Here is a 22,063-nt window from a genome sequence, read left to right on the forward strand (position 1 = left end):
TTTTTTCTGATGTAATTCAAAATGCAGCATTTTCGTTTAGGTATAAGCAGGATCGTTTTCTCGGTAGGGCAATCAAGAATTCATAAATAAACAAAATACTTCAGGAATTTGCATTCATTAAACAGTCGCACAGTACAGATTCGAAGAAATATCAATACACCATTTTAATTTTCAAGTGCTTCTGTATCACTACGTGACTTGCGAAGTGCTTTCAATATATTTTTGTAGAGTTCTATCATGACTTCAATACGCAAAAAACTAGTTGTAGTGGGCGATGGGGCATGTGGCAAGACATGTCTATTAACCGTTTATTGTCAAGACAATTTCCCATTGGATTATGTTGCGACAGTATTTGAAACATATGTAGCGGATGTAGAAGTAGAAGGATCAAAGGTTCGTATTAAGGTGCACCACTTTATTTTTGCGTATGTTGTATGAGCAATGTTGCAAGTCTGCAACAACAATTGCGCGCACTTATTTATATAGATGCTGCATGTGTATACAGTGTATTTTATTTAGTACACGTCTTATTTTAGCTCGTGCCTGCCCCATTGCTGGCCCAATTTTTCTCTCAAGAAAAATCGCTCATACTTGATTCATAATATATACAGCGAAATCGATTATTCACTCTCTTCCAGGTGGAATTGGCGCTGTGGGATACGGCTGGCCAGGAAGATTATGATCGATTGCGATTGCTAAGCTATCCGGATACTGATGTTATTGTCATGTGCTTCTCGATAGATCAGCCCTACTCTTTGGACAATATTCAAGATAAATGGATACCAGAGGTAAAACATTTCTGCCCAAATGTTCCCATTATTTTGGTTGGCAACAAAAGCGACTTGCGCAACGATCCGCAAACTATCGAGGCAAGCTTATTACAAACTCCGAACCTTATCAAGTTAACAAAAATGCTGTTTGTTGCCCACAGGAACTGTCTCTGCTAAAGCTGCAACCCATCAAATCAGAGGATGGTAGGACCATGGCCGAGATTATCAATGCCTATGCATATCTTGAATGCTCCGCCAAAATGCAGGAGGGTGTTCGCGAAGTTTTTGAAACAGCCACGCGAGTTTCCTTGCAGGTCAACAACAGCGCGAAGAGAACGAGTTGTTTTGATTTCCCATGTAAATTGCTATAACACAATATTTATCATACCATTAGTGTAACGCTTACTTTTTGATTATAAAACCTTTCGATTTTGTTATATTTCAAGAATAAGTACGTTCACTTCCGCGTGTAATTATTTAATATTATCTACTTCAATTTCAATTTGCTGTACAAATTTCGTTCGATTTATTATAAACAGACTGGAAAAGAATGTGAATTATGATAAATATATTTTTTAGTTAATTGATTACAAGTACTTTTAGTTTTATTTTGTAATCTAATGTAAGAGGTGTTGTTTCTGTCATGAATTCTATACGTAAGAAACTGGTCCTAGTGGGCGATGGGGCATGTGGCAAGACCTGTCTATTATCCGTTTTGTGTACAGATAATTTCCCACTCAGTCATGTACCGACAGTATCTGAAATATATTTTGGGGATGTGGAAGTCGAACGAGCAAAGGTTTGTGTAAAATTATACCACTTTTTATTTATTTAAAATATAGCCACATAGATGATTCACTCTCTACCAGGTAGAAGGAGGATTATGATCGATTGAGAGTGCTAAGCTTACAAACACTAATGTTATAGTTATGTGCTTCTCGTTCAATTGGCCAGATTCATTGGAGAATGTTAAAGTTATTTGGTTACCAGAGGTGAAACATTTCTGCCCAAATGTTCCCATTATTTTGGTTGGCAACAAACGCGACTTGCGCAACGATCCGAAAACTATCGAGGCAGGCTTATTACAACTCTGAACCGTATCAAGTTAATTAAAATGCTGTTTGTCATTCGCAGAACCTGTCTCTGCAAAGGCAGCAACCCGTCAAAAAAAAAGAGCGAATGGAAATGGCCGAAAGCTCCACCAAATCAAAGGAGGGAATTCGCGAAGATTTCGAAGCAGCCACCAGAGCATCGTTGCAGGTCGATGAAACTAGGAAGCGAATGAAAAGATCAATTTTTACTTTTGATTCAAATACCTTAAAATTGAACTAAATTTCAAGATTATATATCAATTAAATACCTACTACGAAAGTTTTATTTCATTTATTATAAGCAGATTTAAAATGAATTATGATAAACATATTTTATGCATCATTTCACTTTTCAAGTGCCTCTGAAACAGTACGTGTCTAGCGAAATGCATGGCGCATGTGGCAAGAGCTTCCTGTCTTGTGTAGAGACAATATTTCAGTCCGTCATGTGCCAACAATATATGAAAATTATATTGCGGATGTAGAAGTTGAATCATCAGAGGTTTGTGTTAAAATACATCTCTTTATTTTGTGTACCCTGTATGAGCAATGTTGCAAGCTTACACCAACAATTGCACGCACCTATTTATAAAGATGTTGCATGTTAATACAGTGTATGTTATTTAGTACACATCTTATTATATCACGTGCCTGCGCAAAAGTAGGCCCACATTTTCTTCTCAAGTTTACAAAATCGTTTATGTTTGATTAATGAATCATGACTCAGAGTTGCCCTCATTCACAGGTCTTTTAATAATATAATAAAAAGAGAAATGGATTTCTTGCTAGCTTTCAGGTGGAATTGCATGGAATTGTTGGATACAGCCGGGCAGGAGGATTATGATCGATTGAGAGTGCTAAGCTAACCGCACACTAATTCTATAGTTGTGCTACCCGATCGATTGGCAAGATTCCTTGGAGAATATTAAAGATAAATGGATACCGGAGGTGAAGTATTCCAAACAATAATCCTTGCTGATCAAGAATAGAATGAAGTGAATGAACCGATGTGAATTGCTTCCGCAGAATATTCAAAATATTATATATGATGATATGATTACTTTTTGATTCTAATTGCTTTCGATTTTGCTTCACTTTGATACTTGATATTCAAATTCAGTTCAACCTAATGTAGACTGTACAATGGACAATGGAAAAAGGACACTCAGTACTCAGTATTGTACATATGAGAAATAAATTTAATTTTCGTAATTTGACTTTTATATTATCTTTTCTTTTCCAATAATATAAAACGCTGAAAATAAATTAATATTCTTATCTTAAAATTGCACAGAAAATTGCTCTCCATTTAAAACATTAGGCAAAACTGGTTTATTATCAATCAAAAGCAGCCGAAAAGTATTCAACAAGTTGATAGGCAGTTGCTTGGAATGCTATTATATATATATATATATATATATATATATTTCTTGATAAGTGCTGAAGCCCTATGCATAATCAAAGCATCGAATTTTCGAGAATTCCTTATAGTTCGGTGATTCACACTAGAAACATTCGCAAGTGCTCACTAAATCATTTGCAAGTTCAAAGCACGCTTAATGAATTCCAATTTTCATGATTTTGCTATTTTATTTGGATGTCTTTTCTGTCCAATCATGTTAAGTCTTGAGTCTTGGGGATAGTTTGCTTATTGAACTATTTCATAATTTTTGGCTATTATTTCAAATTTGTAATGTAATGGTTGCCGTGCTTTTTTATAGTCGGCTACCCCGTAAAAAAGTGTGAAAAACGATAAGATATTCCCCGAAAAATGTGAATGAATCTCATTCAATATTCGTTTATCTATTGTTAGTGGAAAAAGCCACAGCACAGCACAGCACACACGCTGAATATACCAAAATTACCAATACAAATATATACACAAACAGGCAAACACGCCTCATGTCAAAAAAAAAAGCATATTAGAAAAAAACGTATTTTTTAGAGTACGACAAGAGTACATAAAAATAAGAAACGAAATGAGCAATCGCCAAAGTTTCAGAGTGTAGCAACGAATTTGAAAGATTTCGGCTAAGAAACACGATCAACTCAGTTGAGCTGATGTTGCCATCGGCATCGAAATCAACGCATTGCGTATACGTTTGTTCTTCTTCTGAGTTTATTTCTCTATTTTTTTGCTTGTTTGTTTTTGTCAAGCCATTTTGTTAAGCGTGCAAAGCGGATGCAAGGCGAAGGCGCAGGCGACGGCTAAGGAGCGGGCACATGTCAAAATAGAGCGAGAGCCCGAGAGAGCGAGAGACAGAGAGAGAGAGAGAGAGCACGCTCTCTTCTTATGCTACGCACATGCACACTGCTGCAGGTACACTCACACATGCGCAATGCTTTTAGATATGGGCAGCGCGCCATGTTTCTGTAGTTTTGCCGGTAGTTGTTGTAACGTTTTTTTCTTATGCTGTCTCACGATGGCACTGTTGTTGTTGTGGGTCATTTTCATTCACGACTCCGCATGAGCGATAACGACAGGGGGTGGGGGGTGCGTTTAGCTGCCTGATAATGTGCGTTTACAAGAATGCGAGAACAAGAAAGAACAACAACGAAAGCAAACACAAACTCACACAGATGCCAACAGCAAATACAAACACATCATGTGTGCGTTTGCGTGTGAATATGTATGTGTGTGTGTGTTTTTTTTTTGTCTTTTTCTGAGTTCTAGTATGGAGGGGCCTTCGTATTGCGCGGCAGCCTGCTGCGTACTGTTTTTGTGCTGCTTGCTTGGTGTTGCTGCTCTTGCTGCTGTTGCTGTTGCTGCTCTTGCTGCTGTTGCTGTTGCTGCTTTCTGCTTTGTGGTTTATACTGCCAACACATTTCCATTTCACTTTAGTAATCTTCAGTCAGTCGCTCGGATCGGTCGGTAAGCGCGCGATCAATACGTTTCAAAAAATCGATTAGGAATACAAAAATAAATAAAAAGCGAAGCACCGCTGAGAACAGAACAGAGCAGAACCGAAGAAAACAACCGCTTGAAACAGAATAATAAAATTATAGAATAATTTACACACATATATTAAGTAACACAACGACTTTATTGAAACGCGCGCCTTTTGCAGGCGGAGGCAGGTCGCACATTTTATATGCTATTATAATATTTGTATGTCTGCGTGCACTTTTACAATACCACACACATTTATATATATATATATATATATATATATATAGACACCCATACACTGAGGGGAATCGGTACGAACAGCTGCTAAACCGCTACAGATAATCAGATACAGATACAGACACAGATATATAAACTAGAAGTATTTATGAGCGCGTTCGCTCTTCGTCTCTGCATTCGGTTCAGTTTCTAAATTGAGGCGCTTTTTTTTACAGTTAACTTTCGCTTTTTTCTGTGTCTATCTGTGCGTTTCATGTTTGCTTTCGCTTTCTCGCTTCAGAAATTCTTTGCACTGCCCACGACTGGCCGCCAAAAATAGCCCAAAAAAAAAAAAAAACAATTGAAAAAAAAACTAACAACAAAAAAACACCGCCCAAGAAGACAGCGTGTCCCGTTTTTCAATTTAAAAAACGAAAATTCTCAACATTCAAATAGTCAACGGAATTGAACGCAGCAAACAAATTGAAAGCCGCAACAGACGCCGAACACATCAACATAAAAAGGTAAGCAAGCACAAGAGGGCCAACACACACACACACTCACACACACACTGCCAAGCACACACATACACCCAGAGCATACACATACAGATGAATGGCTAAAAAGACCGGGCTATATGCTTGTGTCACATGACCGCGCCCCTACCCGTCTCTCCCCTAGTGCTGACCCGGCCGAAAAACGAGTTTTTTGGCTAACAGACATGAATAAAAAAAATATTTAAAAAAAAAACACGTCGCGACGTCTGCCACTAACTCCAATTGAGACGACTCCCGAGAAGTTAGTCACAATATTTTTAATGTTCTAACTTTAGCGCGCCGGTCTTCATATTTTTTTCATGTGGCCGACAACTCGTTTTTTTGTTGCTTTTGTCTCATGCAGATGCAGAAGTCTCATCTTCAGGTTAATTCCAGGAATCAGGAACCAGAAACACGTTAACGTTTCACACATTAACGGCTTTCGAGTGCCTTTTATGGGCCCATTTCGCTGACTTTGCTTCGATGCTATTTTTTTCCCCTCGTTTTCTGTTTTTCGTTTTTCTCCCCTGAACTTGAGCAACAGCGGAAGAAAATCAGATTAAAAATAGATCGATAATAAGCCTGAACTTATTTATATACACATATAACACATATATACAAGAACCTATACATATTCATATACACATACATATACATATGCATATGCAGATACATTTACCCGCTAGTTATGCAAATATCGAACCCAGTTGTTCCAGCAATTTACTTTTATCTTAATTGCACCCACAATTAGCATTCAAAATTTAGCCCGAAAAGGAAACTATAAAAATTCGTGTACAAACTTTTGGTTTTTTTTTTTTTTAAGTAAACCGATGAAAAAATGGAACAAACCTCTTCTATCTTTCCTATCTCTAAATGACTGTGCACTGAGTTATCTATTGAAAACCTATCAAGGTGCCAAAAATGTTGTCTTTTGGTAAAGGTTTTTTCAGCGTGTCTTTGATTTCTGGTCGGCAGTTTTGGGAAACTTTATGATACATTTTATAATTCATTTTTTTCCATAAGTAACATGCCTTTCATTAACCGGTTGCCGCCTAAAAGTCAACTCAACGTTGAACCGTTATTGATATCTTGTTTATGTCGCTTGAGCAACTCGTATATGAAATGGGCATTATCGACTTGATTATACACTTTACTGAGCCATTATAGAATTATTTAATATGTTCGCAGTTATGAGAAAGACTTTAAATAATTGCAAAATCAACTAGAGAAATTTATGTTGTTGGGTATATCAGTTAAACAGTTAAGGTTAAAATCATTTACATTTGAAAGGCAAAAGCATCTATCTATCTTCGCAAGCTTACCCCAAGAAGGATATGACGTGAGCGTGTCGCCAAGAAGCATTAGAACTGCAGCTGAAAGCTGAAACTGATTCAGATTCTGATTCAGATGCTAATGGCCCAAATTGGCAAACGCCTAATTACATTTTAAGTAGACTGTGGCATGCTGGCAAATATTTTGATTAATTAACAGCAAAAGCAAAACTAGGCTAAGCTGCAATCGGTATTAAGTATAGATTGTTTACATATACATATATATATATATATATATACTTATGGGAGTTATGTTTGTGTTTGTGTTTGTGTTTGTGTTTGTCTGTGCAGTAAACATGTTTTGTGCATTTACAATTCAGCGCAGTCAGTCAGACAGTCAGACAGTCAGTCAGTCAGTCAGTCATTGCCAAATAAGTGAGGCTTTCAGCTGAGCTTTTCCAAATTCTTGCGGTTACATTTTGAGGTTTTCATGCCGTTTTTTTACTTATTGGATAAGCCTCAGTGCGCTTGCGTGTGTAACCTTTTTTTTATATTTATTTTTGAATTGAGCACAATAAATCTTTCCACAGCGCTTGTAAGAAAACAAATAAAATGAAATGAAATAAGAACAGAGGCAGAGCTAATCACTTAGTAAATATTTACATGCTGCTTGAGAGCTTCTCCTCAGCTTCCACTTGATAACGCTGATAAGGCGGGTAGGACTATTTTCGAATATGATTGCAGCATGATTTCTGTTTTACTTCGTTTAGTATTTGTGTGCGCTTTTCTTATCAGATTCGTTTTAAGTTCGAGAATGCTCTAGCGCCAATGTCAAAGCGACGGTCGGTCGGGTCATGAATCCAACCACTATCTGTATTTGCATCTGTGGCTCCAGTGAATGTATCTGTAGCTAATATGTATGTAGTGCATTATACCTCGAACTAACGCCTGTACAAAGCCCAATTAAAATTCAATTTACACTCACTTGCTGGAAAAATCAGTTGAATGCCTCTATTTAATTGCATCACAGTCAATAATCGCGGGACTTAGTTCTATTTTCCATAATTTAAACATGTTAATTGATTTAGAATCGCATGCTCCACTTCCGACCAAAGAGCGCTCGGGTTATTTGTGGGTTCGGTTTCGGGTTCGGGTTCGGGTTCTCTGGTTCTCTTAGTTCTTCTCTCCACACTGATAGAATATAGAGTGGCAGACGACCATTGATCGCTCTACTAATTGTTCATTGACACTGGCAGTGCCTCCACTGAGTTGAGTGAGTTGACAGGCCTTTGTTCATGCCGATAACGTCGACAGCATCCGCCACAACAATAAAAACAAAACTGATAAAGTTCCTCGGTATCACACATCATACAAATGCACACATTAAATATATGCGTAATCAGAAAGATCTTTCTTCTGAACTCCAAAGTTTCATTACTCTTGCTGACAATTGGACTTTAGTCTTAATATCGGTTAATGTCACCAAGATTGTGGTCGTAACTTTGTCAAAACTGTTTTTAAATTCACAAACTCCGAATATCGCTGGAAACATGACTTCTTATCAGAATTGATGTGGTTTTTTTATTCGTTAGCAGAAATAAAATGTAATTTTCCATTGAATTACAAATACTGATGGTAAAACCAGCACATGCTTCGAATACTTATCAAAATTCAGTTAACTTTAAATATTCAAGCCCAATGCCACATGGCATTTATAATTATCCTGAAATGATGCCATACTTCCTTCTTCTCCTCACCCTCACCAGCCTCTCATCCTCATCCTCCTCCTCCTCTCGCATTTCTGTGGCGCATGCGCGACGCACATGAGCCACGAGCTTTGGCTGTGATTCAAACTGAGTAACTGAATCACTCTGGGTGAAAGGCCGTTCAATGAACTTGGATTGCAAACAAGACCACAAACAACCAAAACACACAATACACAACAAACAACAAACAACACACAACACAGAAGACAGTTGTTTGAAGTGTTTCACAAAATTTGGGCCAACTGTAGCTGAGGCGAGTGGCGCTGTTTCGTGTGGGGGCCAAAATCAATTGGGGCTAGCATTGTGTTTTGTGTTTTGCCTTATTTGGGTGGCAGACAACAGGTTGTTATCGTTGTTGTTGGTAATACCCACAAAAGCGTCGGCTAATTAATATTTTCAGCATAAAATCATTTAATGAGTGCTGTACATGTGGCTACAAATTGCTCTGCAGCAATGTGTGTGCGTGTGTGTGTGTGTGTGTGTGTGTTTTGTGTAGCTACAAAGAAGCAAAGAAGCAGAAGGCAGATGGACAGATGGACAGATGAGACACAGAAGTATACATATGTTTTATAAATGAGATACGTAAGCAAACACATACAGAGACAGATACAGATACAGATACAGATATGGCTATAGATACTTGTGTATAAATGTGTACGCATAGTTATGCTAAAAAGAAAAACCAGCAACAGGAAAAGCAACCAGCAACCAACAACTTGAGAACGCTGCACGTCTTTCTCTCTCTGTTAATTTCTTATTCTCTATCTATCTATCTCTCTCTCTCTCTCTCTTTGAGTCTATGGCCATATGTGTTTACTTATTATATTTGTTAATTCAATCGACGGGCATCAATTTAAGAGCCGTCAACAGGCGCAATTGTCGCTGACAACTGTTCGACTGACGCCACAAAAGGTGTGCGTGTGTGTGTAGTGGTCGGAAGGGGTGGCCGGGAAGGGGGAAGGGGGTGAAAGAGCCGTCAGTTGATGGATAAGCGCTACTATTTGCGCGCAGTGGGATTAACTTACAACCAGGCGAAGGATAACAACTCGACTTGACACAAACGTGCTGTCGCCTATCCCAAACCAAAGTAAATAAGAATAAAAAAAATCAAGCATGTCTCAGCTGAAAATTGCACGACTAGCAGATGCTCTGTAAATTGTTGATTGAATTTCGATTGAAAAATGCAATCGTAATTTTGAATTCTCTACGAAACCGTTTTGCGATTGTTTAATTGAGATTGTAAATAACATTAAGAAACAATAATTTTATAGAAAACTAACTGGCAGCAATTAGAATTAGTCAGTATTTGAGTCAGCTCTAAATTATGCTTGACATTTGCAGTAATCATAAATAATATGAATAACGATTTACAAAGATACATTAATTCTCGCTGAGATACACAGATACTATTTTATCCCAGACTGGTGTCTATTTTACCCCACTTTGCCTGTTAAAAGGGCAGATGACGAGTCAGGAACTGTCTGAAAAAGAAAAACACGTGAAACTGGGCGCGTCCTCCGGTTCACAAGTGGTTTGTACTTTTGTGCAAAACAAAATGGTTCGATTTCGTTCAACAAGTTGACAACGGTCTATTTATAGTATGCATGGGATAGGATAGGATGGGATAGCATGGCAAGCCAGTTAAGAGTCCGATCCCAGAAGCCGAAGCAGAAACAGCAACAGAAACAGAAACAGAAACACTTAAACGGCTTCTTCTTGGGCTGACAACTCAGAGCCATTTCCTATTCGGCCAGCCATTTGGCACAAACGTGTGTGTACATAAAAAGCAATCATGAAATACGATACGATACCCGCCAATAATAATAATAATAATAATAATATTGCATAATAAACAAGAGCGTAAAAGGTTTCAGCAACGACGGCGTCTAATCTGCGACTAATATAAATATATAAATATGGAATACTTATTTATGACGGACCATAAACCGTCGACCAAAATTCAATTAATCAAGGAAGCAAACAATCGGCAACAATCGTCACATGACAAGTGGCTAGTTAGTTACTTCGTTGCTAAGAAGGTACAATTTATGTATTATCTGGTACTATGGCTACTATGGGCCCTGATAGCGCGGCAAATCCGTTAAGGCCATCTTATCTGGCACTCACACGCAGCGGCTAAAACAAATCTGTGAAAAGTATTTGACTTAAGCCGCTGTCCTCTCAGTGTATTTGTTTAATATTTGCTGCTTTTTCGGCAGACACTAAACTATTTACAATCCTCTAATCAACAGCTAATCGTCAGGTCTTTAAAATGTTATTTTTTATGACCGGGGTTGCCATGCAGGAAACACAAATAATAAAACCGCAAAAAAAATTTAAATGTACTTGTTGAAAACAAATAAAATTTTGCTTGTGCAGGGTTGTCAAGTGCCTACAATGTGCCAAATAATCTGCTTTTATCAAGTGCTTATTAATTATAATAAATCTCCGATATCATAAATCTTGCCTGTCGCGTGTTAATTGTAACTGGATTTTTTCTTTATCAATATAAATATTGTTAGAGATACGACCAGAAACATGTATATAGATGGATTATTTGGATTAGTTTGTGTCATGATTACGCCTAGTTGCGGCAGACATTCACCAGAATTTATTGGTCAAAGTTTGTGGGAAATTGAAGCGGAAAAAATGAAAAGCCTTTAAAGATAACTACAAATTTGATTCACTAATGTTTTATAAAGGCCATAAAGGAAACTTCAGAGGAATTGTAGGGTATATAGGTAGTCGAGTACGTACTCGCGAGCTTAAATCTCTAGAAAAGCCTCAACTTGTAACATAGCTTTATCTTTTATATATGGGCTATATTAGCCACATCATATCTCACTTAAAGTCTAACAATTAAGAGCTTTGAAAAGGCAATTCATATCTTAATTATATATAGTATCTTAAGTTTTTCACATAGCGTACACATTTTGTAAACTAAATAAAGTAAATAAATAATTGTTTAGCACTCAAAAATGTTGCAGTTCCTTTCAGTTTATGGCATAAGAACTTCAGTACACGGTCAGGTCCAGATCAGATTAGATTAGGCCAAAAATAAAGAATCAAGGCCATGCGGCTATTAGTCGACAAACGTTGGTGCAAAGAATATAAAAAACACAAACAAAATTGAAGAAATATAAATTGCCAAAATATTTGTATGCAAATACACAAAGTATTATTGTGTATATTGTATGTGGCAGGAAAATTGACGGACAACTTAAGAAGCATAATAGCTGAAATTTCTAGTCATTATTATTATTTATTTTTGTTTTTTTCTTAAAAAAAACCAACAAAAAAAAAAAACAATTATACATTTTTCCGATTGTTTGGCGAGTGTTTTTTAAGCAGCTTTTGACGTAGTTGTTGTTTTGTTCTCTGCTTGACATTGGCACTGCCGCTGTCATTGAGCATGGGGGAGTGCGGTGACGTTTGACACCCATCCCCACACATCGCCCCCCTCCCCACCCACCCACCTCAGCAACACCCACCCACCGATTGACGTCGTCTCGATAAGCAAAAGTTCGGCACAATAATACAGATACAAAAACAGATAAAATGTTCAAATGCGTAGGAGAAATATACACGTGACTAATATATATAAATGTAATCAGAGTATTGAAAATGGAAAGTGTTTTTTTTTTTTCGTGGGAGGGGGGCGTATACGCAATCTGTGTGAAGGCTACGCGCAAAAATATATTTTGGTTTTTACTGCACAACAACAACAACAAACTGAAGTGCTGATAAACATTTGCATAATCGCGATTATGAAATACGAAATACGAAATATTATTAATAATCGATTCTATTTGATTTGCAGCAGCAAAATGCCAACGCAGCATACGAGATCACAGGATGAGCTGGCTGTAGCTAATGCGCTCGTCTCCAAGCATCCGGATAACAAGCCCGAAATCGACAAGGACGATGAGGAGTTGGAGGAGGAGGATATTGAAACGGCAGCGGTTGTGGTGCCACCGGACAGTGGTTGGGCCTGGGTGGTAATGGTCGCCTCATTCCTCTGCTGCACGGTCATAGATGGCATCGTCTTCTGCTCGGGCCTCATACAGGATGAACTCGTCAAAGAGTTTAAGGTGACCAAATTCTACGTGACATTCGTTACGTCGCTGCTCAGCGGTTGCTATTTGATGGCCGGACCCTTTGTTAGTGCATTGGCCAATCGTTTTGGATTCCGTGCGGTTACCATTGCGGGCGCCATCTTTGCGGCAGGCTGCTTTGGCCTCTCGTACTTTGCCACCAGTGTGGAGTTCCTATTTGTGATCTACGGCGTGCTGGGTGGCATTGGCTTCTGCATGGTCTACATACCCGCTGTGGTTATCATTGGCTTCTACTTTGAAAAGTGGCGTGCCCTGGCAACGGGAGTCGCACTCTGTGGCTCCGGTGTGGGCACCTTTGTCTTTGCCCCGGTTACCAATATGCTGCTGGAGAATACCGGTTGGCGCATGACCCTAGCGATCCAGGGACTCATGATTCTTTCGTGCGCATTCTTTGGACTCGCCTTCCGTCCCATCCAACCGATCACGCTGGGCGTCACCGACGACGGCAGCGATGAGAAGGTCAAGCTCAATGGCCATGGTAATACGGTGGCGCCAACGCCTCAACTGCATCAGGCTGCATTCACGAAGCCGCTGCCCGAGGGACGCTTTGCCTACTCCATGCCCAATTCGGCACACAATACCTATATGGGTGCCTCGCAGCGTAATCATTATCCGACGGCAGCGGAAATCTTCAAGGGTATGAATCTGGAGCGTCGGCCCTCGGGTCAGGCCAGCAAGGGCACCGAGTTGAAGCAGCTGCGCAAATCGCAGCCAACGACACCGAATGGCGATCCACAGCAGCTGACATTCAATCTGCACAAGGAGCTGACCACCGTCGGCGAGAACGAGGAGGAGGCCGAGAACGATAATCTGTTGGAGACGGAGGTGAAGCCAATTAGCATTCAGGCACGTCGTCACACAGTCTCGGGACGTCGCCCACAGGATCTGGCCAAGCGGGCAGCTGCCGCCGCCCAAGATGGCAGTCATCATCCGTCGCACTCCTCGACACGTCCCATGTACAGAGATGATGCATTCTTTACGGGCTCCCTGACACGCATACCGCAGTATCAGTCGCAGACCTCGCTGGCTTATCACATGTCCGTCACGCGGTTGCCCACCAAGCAGGACATGCTGGAGGATAGGCAGAAGGGCTGTCGCATTTGTCCCGAGGCAGTGCGCCGCACACTGTCGACCATGTTGGACACCAGTCTGCTCAAGTCACCGGCTTTTATGTGTTTGGCCGTCAGCGGTTTCCTTACCATGATGGGCTTCTTTGTGCCCTTCTCTTTCCTGACGAACCGCGCCATGGCCGCTGGCATGTCTAAGGAATCGTCACTGTCCCTCATCTCCGGCATTGGCATGATCAACACGTTTGCTAGGATCGTTTGCGGCTCCCTAAGCTCCTTCCCCAGCGTCAAGCCACTGTGGCTCAACAATGTCGCCCTCACCGCCGGCGGCTTGGCCACCATATTCAGCGGTGTCGTCATCAACTCAACCACCCAGTGGACATTTGTCGTTCTCTTTGGCATTTGCATTGCCTGCTTCTCGGCGCTGCGCTCGTTGATTGCCGTCGAGCTGATCGGATTGGAGAAGCTGACGAATGCATTCGGCTTCCTGATGCTCTTCCAAGGCCTGGCCGCTACCATTGGTACTCCTATTGCTGGTGAGTACTTCTAGTCTTATTATTCAAATATAGTAAATATTAATAAATAAAATAATATAATAAATTTGTTGTCAATGGGAAATATCGTATTACCTTGATAACCTTATCACTTAGATATTAACTCTTCTATAACACTATGCTATCTGTTGCGACTTAAACAATATAATATGTTTGTTTTGAAAAAACATAAAGCTTTTAATTTGTAAACATTTTAGAAGATTGAACACCTATTAAATTAGTATTTTCTTTGTATATCTTTTAGGCGCCCTGTACTCAATGACCGACAGCTATAATGTGGCCTTTTATTTTGCTGGCGGACTTATTCTGCTGTCGGCCTTCCTGTGCTATCCACTCACCTACGTATCAAACTGGGAGAGCCGACGCAATGCAAAGAACGGGGAGCTGTCAACGGCCTAAGTGGAAAGCAAGCGAAGCGACTAAAAGATAGATAGATAGAGTGAGTGAAAGCAGAATCAACCAATTCGACAAACTGGAAATTTCGACAAAGTGTCGCAAATGTCTTCTGATAACGACACTGTGTCCCATTAAGTGGTTAATTCAAAACTAATTGCCAATCGCTCGATGTTCTTGAAGACGGAAGACGGAAGACGGAACTGTAACCAGTAACTGACAACTGAACAGCAAACAGCAAACAGATAAAGAAGATGAAGAAGAAGTGGAAAATGAAGAAGCAGAGCAAGGAGCAGTTTTAGATTAAGCCAAACTGCTGTCAGTGCTTGCTGCGGAGCAGCGTTGAAGCGTTGTAGTACTTGAGATGTCTCCTTGATTTGATCTAGATTAAGTAGCCTAGATTAATGCCTAGATTAGGCCTTAGCCTAAGTGTAATGTTTGTGCCTTTATCTTTATCGAGTGCCTCGCCTCAAACTAAACACACACCCACACAGCTCATGTCTTGATTGATTAAATTGTAACTAAATTTGTATATACTAAATATACATAAATATATATTTATATTTACCATCGATCAATGGTCAATCTTAAGTGCTTAAGTGGGTGTGCAAACACACTAAAAGAAACAAAATTATGATGATTATAAAAATTATAATCATATTTATAGCAGCTGACCGCATGGCTGGGCCACAATTCGACTGCCAATTTAAAAGAAGAAGAGGACGTTGCATTTGTTTAATTGATAAGTTTGACTAACTAAACTGATAGCTTCTGCTCCAGACTTGTTGCATAGTTTGTACATATGTAAGTTCTAGCTCTAAGTAAACACACAAACCAAACACACACACACACACACACACATACACACACTGTCACACACTGTCACACTGTTGTTGATGTTGCTGTTGCAGCGAGCCAAGAGCCAAGAGGTTATTGCACCGTAGAATCCGAACCCAACTCCAATCCGTTGTCATCGACTCGTTTTGTTGATTGTTGATTATAAAGAACAAACAAAACGTGGGCCATCTGAAAATGTGTTGTGACCCGCTTATACACACACTCACACAAACACACACTACATACATATATATATATATATATATATATATATATATATATATATATATATATATATATACATAGATGCAAACATACTCAAGCAAAGTAAAGCGCGCTTTGTGCTTATGTTTATCAACTACAATATGTTAAAATATTATTATACAAATTATAACAATGAGAGAAAACCGAAACAATACAACAGACTATACGAGATATCTCTACATATGTATCTATCTAGTTTATTTAACAGTTATACATTTCACTATGTAAACATTTGAGTAATTTACAAACACTACAAAGTTGAGCGTTTTTCTTTTATTTTGTCGGTTGGGGAACTATTTTTTAAATATTTTGTTTTCTTTGCCAGCTGCTGTTTAGGATAGCATATGCACCCACCACGGACACCTATTGAGTTCGTGTATTAGCTAAACGAGCCAAGAAAGCCATGAGGGGCATACTGGCGATGGGAAAATGTACCAAGTCGATAATATCCTTGAAGATTTTCGATAATCCGGAAATCATTTAAAATCACTTGTTCTTTGGAAACTTCAAGGACGATTTGGGAGCCCTACGGTCAGTTGTCCTGGGCAAAACACAATGTTTGCCACAAGATTCGTCAGAATCAGTAATGATATGGGCGAGCTAAAAGCGATAATCTGATTTAAGGAAAGCCTTTCTTTCTTTGGTTCTTGAAACGGATAAGTATCACCAAATTTTTCCATTTTGAATTTTTTTTCTGAAAACTCGCTTGTGTAATTTGTGGAAAACATTTTGTAGTTCTCGAAATCTTTCGATTATTACAAAAATATCAGAGCAAGAACAAAAAACGAATGTCCATTTTACAAAAATGTATCTAACTAGGCGAAATTCTTACAGAATTTCCAAGGACACGATGCGTAAGAATCGCAACGATCAGCTCCATAGGACTGCAGTCAAGCATTATGAGGTGATCTAAGAACCCAAAAAACCTGTCAATAAATTGAAACGCTATATAAAATACAAACTAACAATCGTTTTATTATTACTCTTAGTTGCACAAGATAAGCGTAATAACTAAATCGTAAGGAAAATCGTGATTATAAACGAATCGTTTTGTTTTTCAGCTTAAATTACAACATTAAATAGATAACGCAGTTGTGTCTTTGGTCATGGCACACCAACTATAACCTATTTTTCCTGATTCAATGAATTAATGAACTCCTCTAGTTTCTCCTGAATCTGCCGGACTTTAACTGAAAGAATTAGATGATTAGTTTTGTGGTTCGAAAGAGTCCTGGTGATCAACTTACTTAACTCCTCGGCCAGCTGAACACGTTTGCCTGTGAGCAGATAACCTTTCCGTTCCTCATCATCACTGAACTCGTCCAGCACTGCCTTGATCTCCTTATCCAGGCGTCGCGCCTCTCGATTGATGACCTGCTGCCGCAGTGCATTGCCCGTCACCTTGATCACCTGCTGTATGCGCCAGAAGAGGACTACATCGTTGCAGGATACCTAACAGAGAGCAAAAGCACAGACTTTTAGTCATGAAAAGGATAGATTGTTCTTTGCACACACACCTCGCACTCTGTGCCCTGTTGCGTATAGAGATAATACGCTTTGCGGCAGTCTTTCGCTCGATGCAGCGCCTGCTGCAAGAAGTATCTAAAAGCGACAAAACGTTCAACATTAGTTGAGTGTATATATATCAATTATAAGCTACACACTTTCTGTAGACGGGGAACCACGTTTGACGTATATAATCGGTGTCCACATCCACATTATCACGCTGCAGATTTTTGCGTACAGTCGTCAGCTCATCGTAGCTAAGGGTGGGCAGATGTTTCTGCAATTTAATGTTGGCTTGCATTAAATTATATTTATGATTTTGTATTATTAGCTTACACACCGCATCATTTTTAAGTATTTTGTCCAGTTCACCTTTGACACTGCGTCGCTTTTGCTGATCCTGGGTTATTGACTTCCAGTACACGAATCGCGTCCACGGCCCGGGTCCAAACATTTGGGACAACGTCTCATCGGTTTGCTCAAGTTTAGTATTAACAGAGTTCTCCAGGAATTTAACTGCCTGATCCCATTCCGTTTTGTCGTGCACAAAGCGATCTTCCAATGTGTTTAGCTGTATCACTCGCAGCATATCAATGGCTTTGTCCTCCCAGCTATGCCGGCGAATGGCCTCATCGACAACAGCGCTCTTCAGCTGATCAAAGACACCGTCATGATCGTGTGCTTTCTTCGCCCGTTCCATCAGTGATATGAACTCTTGCTGCAGTGCCTCCCAGCCAGCCTCAACCGACTTGGCGGGCAATGCTTGCTCTGCCCATTGTCGCAGCTTGATATCCACCATGGTATTGAAGGAATCTAAAAGAAAATTAAAACTTAGTCTCTCTTTCAGTCGCCAGCTTAATAGATTATAGAATAGATGCAAAAGTGATTAACAAAACGACAATAAACATGAAGTAAAAAGTCGGCCAACGCATCTGGAGTTGTATTTGGAAGTTATGATAATTAAGAATTGCTATTTTCGTGCTCATTGATCAAATTAACGCAGTTAAAATTAAGATTTCCGGTTAAACGTGTTCCTTGACACGATAATCGCTTAATTTATCTACAAATATATTTTTCACATCTTCAAGTCACACTTTCCGACAAGTACGCGCCTTATTCGCACATGACTGCAACAAATAATAAAAAATAACATTCTGAATCACGTTTTTGTTTTGGGAACTTGTCTGATTAAACGATGCTAATTAAAATTGAAATTCGGAATATATATATATATATAAATATCAAATTTTAGGTCATGATTCAATGCAAACAGGGTTCAACTCAGCACGAGATAAATCCGGTTTCGGAACCTAAAATGGGCTTGTGATTCCCATTGATATGTGATTCGGACATTGATATGTGTCGATGCGTTAAAGGCTGACGGAACCAATATAATTTCCCGGTAAAATGTTATATTCTGGCTTCTTAACACACAAACACGCCACAATTATGGTGATGCACTGGATGTGATCCTGGGCGTGGCTTACAACTTAATACTTATTACTACAGAATATTACTTTGAGAACCTGACTGTGCAGCGGGTAGGTAAACATTTTCGAATACATAATTCGATAGTTTCTCCCATAGCTTGTGTGTGAGAGCATCATCCCATTTCTTGGCTGAGATCTGTGATAGTGTCACCACTTCGTCCAGTATTTCGCCTTTCGCCTTGTCAAACAGCTCGTCGCGACCAGATTCTCGCAGTCTACAATAATCATGCGCTATAAGTATTCAATTGAAGAATATGCATATCAGCAACGGCGACTCACCTGGGAAAGTTATTTTTCCATTCGGTTTCCAAATTAAATCGGGTTGCCTTAAATGCATCGGCCTGCTGTTCGATAGTTTCACGCACCATCTTCCAGAAACGATCCGAAACAGCTAGACTCAAGTTTCGGCTCGTCACTTGATGTGGCATAATAACTCCCCGTCGACTGCAAAGATACTGTCCATTAAATGTTGCACAAACATAGTAGTTGTGTTACCACTTACTGAAACAGTTTGGAATTCTTAAAGAAGTCCTCTTCATACTGTCTAATGGCATCAATGCTGTCATCTTTCCTGCCGCGACCGGTGACAACGGCATAGTACCCCAAGGCCTTCATTGGAAACAGCTTGCCCGACAATATTTTCCTTATACGTTCAGGATCTGCCAGTTCTTCGGCCAAATCAACCTTGGTGAGTACAAATATTGTGCGGCGACCCAAGGGATCGCATTGCATGACCAGATCGGTGACATTACTGCGCTCCGCATCAACAGAGCCATCCTGGATGCATAGAATAATCGCATTCGGATTGCTCATGTAATGCTTGGTCATCTGGTGAATGGAGTCCTTGGTGTCTGATGCCATATCAACTGTCATGGTCTGCAAATATTGAATACATTATAGAAAAGTTTAAGGGCATAAAAAAATGTAATACAATCTGATTACCGAAATAATGCCTGGCAAATCCACCAGGACCATACGCTGCAGTCCAGGACCCTTGACCGTCATGGCTATCACTTCATTGCTCACCGTCTTGCCGCCACGGACGGAAGAGCGCATTCGGAACTCCACCTCGCGCCGCAGATCAGCCAGATCCGATTCTTTAGTTAGATCGTATTCACGATCATTGTCACGAAATTGTGCCACATGATATGGTCCCTCGGCCAGAGTTACTTTGACTGGGGCGCGTGTCATCATTTCGCCGCTACCGCGTGGAAAGATACGCGCCTTGGCGATGGACTCGAGCACAGACGTTTTGCCACTGCTCTGATCGCCGACAACAACAACACGCGGCAAATGATCGGCCATAGTATAGCCGGTATCATAGCCAGATAATTCGTCCAGCACTTCAGAGTACATGTCAATTAGCGATTTCTTAATTCTCTTTGCCGTCGGCTTCTTGTTTGTTTTGAGTATGAGATATTGTTGACGCAGCTCACGATTCTCCTTCTCCATTTTCTCGAGCTCCTTTTGGTATTTGATCTGCACGTTCATAATTTCAGTTTGCAGCGTTTCCACTTGGCTCTGCAGTTTGTCTGCCAAAAAAATAAACAAATCCAAAGTAAATAAACATTTTAATTTACCACTTACTTTATTGCCGACTCACCATATTTTTTACGACTTTCGTCCGCTGGTATGCCCAGCGCGGCAACAGTTGTCTTCGACTTGATATCGTCCTTGGCTGCAATGGAATATGAATTCGAGTTTTGAATAAGTGAATAAGACGAATTAATAATAGGCGAGCATAAATTCTCTCACTTTAAATGCATTATGTTCAGCAAATTGAATATTTGAATTGTATTGTGTGTAACCTACTTTCGACAATTTGATTTCCTTGATAATCGGCCGCTTCAATTGCATCGTCCAGACGACTATCGAACCACGAGCGCCATTCCGACAACTTATCTTCGCTCAGCTGCTTAAGCCTCGGATCTACAAGCAAACCCCAATATCATCAATATTCATTCTCAAGCCAAGACTATGCATTAAAACGCAGCGAAGTGAAATATGGGCATTTCCATTTCTCGTCTATTACTTTTTACATGTTTTTCGTTGAATATAGCATTTTAGTATCACTAATTTGAGCTTAAGACTGAGCACTGTCAAGAATATTGAAATAACACAAGTTTCAATAAATACGGCTACTATTACTATTACTATTTACTTGAGATTTAACCAATCTCTATTAATTTTTGATAGTGGTTGTTAAAAGGTAAATCAAAATAGGTTTATGATTAAAGAACATTTGCATTCGTTAGGCAATGATCCAATAAATTAGATAATTCAATTATTTAGTAATTTTGTGCAAATAAACAAATAAGTTCTGCTGCCGATGCGTTGATGTTAGAGTAAAGCCTTTTGTGGAAATGCCCATTTGTTAAGCATACTGAATGTGAAAATCAAACGACTCGTGACAAATAAACAATGAATGCAAAGAAAAATTGGAAAACTCCTTCAACCCGCATTCAGTAAAATATAACTAACTGTTATGGCAATTTAAAGTGAGAGAGAAAGAAAAAAGTATATACAAATTAAGAACTCACCGATTTCAATGGCATTCTTCACCGTGCTGCCGACTTCAATGAGATTCTTCGAGAACTGAGTCCATCTCTCACCCTGAGGCAGAGCATCCTCGAGCCATTTCAAATCGGGCAGCCCATCCTTCCAATCTTCATATTTCTGCACGTGCACAAATGCATTTTGCCAATTATATAACAATTAACTTATTAGATGTAACTTATTTTCAGTCACCTTGCTCAGGGAAACGCCACCGCCAACAGCGCCGCCCAGCACAATGTAACGCAGCTTGAGGGCGCCCCTTAGAATTCGCACCACAAACATTCCATAGCCACGCGAGTGGGGCGGTATTGTCCAGCCCCTCGCCTGGTTGCCACCCAGCAGAAACTCTTCGTGGCTGCGATTGCTGTGCTGCTCCCAGCGTGCACCACTGGCAGATCCGGTGCGACGCGACTGACTGGTGATGTTGCATAGCGTGGAGTGATTGCAGCAGACAACCTTCGTTGAGTATACAACGGCTTTTCTAGCGGTTCGCCTGAAAGTGCAAATTCGCCAAAATGCAATGGGGCGATGATGACGAAATCGATGTATGAAAATTTGCGACCGGTTCGCATTGGCCACGTTCTGTGCTTACCGGTTTGTATTCTGATAGATGCGCAACATTATTGCTTATTGAGGCAAAAGTTTTCACACAGTTTTCAATGCCTGTTTTATTTCTTATATTATTTTCAATTTTTTCTCAACAAAAATTTCATAATAGAGATGAGCGCTATTCACGTACTT

At 39.8% G+C, this 22,063-nt stretch overlaps 4 protein-coding genes across 7 annotated transcripts; 3 read left to right on the forward strand and 1 right to left on the reverse strand.

Annotated features, from left to right (window-relative positions):
- The first annotated feature begins 180 nt into the window (after positions 1 to 180).
- Positions 181 to 1,360, forward strand: LOC6560052 (ras-like GTP-binding protein Rho1). Its single transcript, XM_032734529.1, has 3 exons — positions 181 to 393; positions 639 to 869; positions 932 to 1,360. Exons 1-3 carry the CDS (start codon positions 238 to 240, stop codon positions 1,139 to 1,141), a joined length of 597 nt encoding a protein of 198 aa, XP_032590420.1. The 5' UTR covers positions 181 to 237; the 3' UTR covers positions 1,142 to 1,360.
- A 315-nt stretch (positions 1,361 to 1,675) lies between these two features.
- On the forward strand, positions 1,676 to 2,125 carry LOC116805005 (ras-like GTP-binding protein Rho1). Its single transcript, XM_032734530.2, has 2 exons — positions 1,676 to 1,843; positions 1,905 to 2,125. Exons 1-2 carry the CDS (start codon positions 1,700 to 1,702, stop codon positions 2,100 to 2,102), a joined length of 342 nt encoding a protein of 113 aa, XP_032590421.1. The 5' UTR covers positions 1,676 to 1,699; the 3' UTR covers positions 2,103 to 2,125.
- Positions 2,126 to 5,271: 3,146 nt separating this feature from the next.
- On the forward strand, positions 5,272 to 15,769 carry LOC6560053 (monocarboxylate transporter 10). The gene is made up of 3 exons (XM_001987271.3): positions 5,272 to 5,491; positions 12,361 to 14,258; positions 14,521 to 15,769. Exons 2-3 carry the CDS (start codon positions 12,368 to 12,370, stop codon positions 14,673 to 14,675), a joined length of 2,046 nt encoding a protein of 681 aa, XP_001987307.1. The 5' UTR covers positions 5,272 to 5,491; positions 12,361 to 12,367; the 3' UTR covers positions 14,676 to 15,769.
- A 951-nt stretch (positions 15,770 to 16,720) lies between these two features.
- Positions 16,721 to 21,998, reverse strand: LOC6560054 (dynamin-like 120 kDa protein, mitochondrial). Of its 4 annotated transcripts, none has more exons than XM_032734447.1 (14): positions 21,915 to 21,998; positions 21,515 to 21,815; positions 21,307 to 21,442; positions 20,579 to 20,695; positions 20,370 to 20,444; positions 19,709 to 20,298; positions 19,269 to 19,642; positions 19,046 to 19,210; positions 18,803 to 18,981; positions 17,617 to 18,089; positions 17,435 to 17,553; positions 17,288 to 17,372; positions 17,018 to 17,222; positions 16,721 to 16,960 (listed from the first exon to the last, which is right to left on the reverse strand). In XM_032734447.1, exons 1-14 carry the CDS (start codon positions 21,941 to 21,943, stop codon positions 16,896 to 16,898), a joined length of 2,913 nt encoding a protein of 970 aa, XP_032590338.1. In that variant the 5' UTR covers positions 21,944 to 21,998; the 3' UTR covers positions 16,721 to 16,895. The 4 variants fall into 4 exon arrangements, with proteins under 4 accessions (XP_032590338.1, XP_001987308.1, XP_032590340.1 ...); XM_001987272.2 differs by having other exon boundaries at positions 18,794 to 18,981; XM_032734449.1 differs by lacking the exon at positions 20,579 to 20,695.
- Between the last annotated feature and the right edge of the window lie 65 nt (positions 21,999 to 22,063).

The sequence above is a fragment of the Drosophila grimshawi genome, unplaced genomic scaffold (genome assembly GCF_018153295.1).
Source record: "Drosophila grimshawi isolate 15287-2541.00 unplaced genomic scaffold, ASM1815329v1 contig_1369, whole genome shotgun sequence".
NCBI lineage: Eukaryota > Metazoa > Arthropoda > Insecta > Diptera > Drosophilidae > Drosophila > Drosophila grimshawi.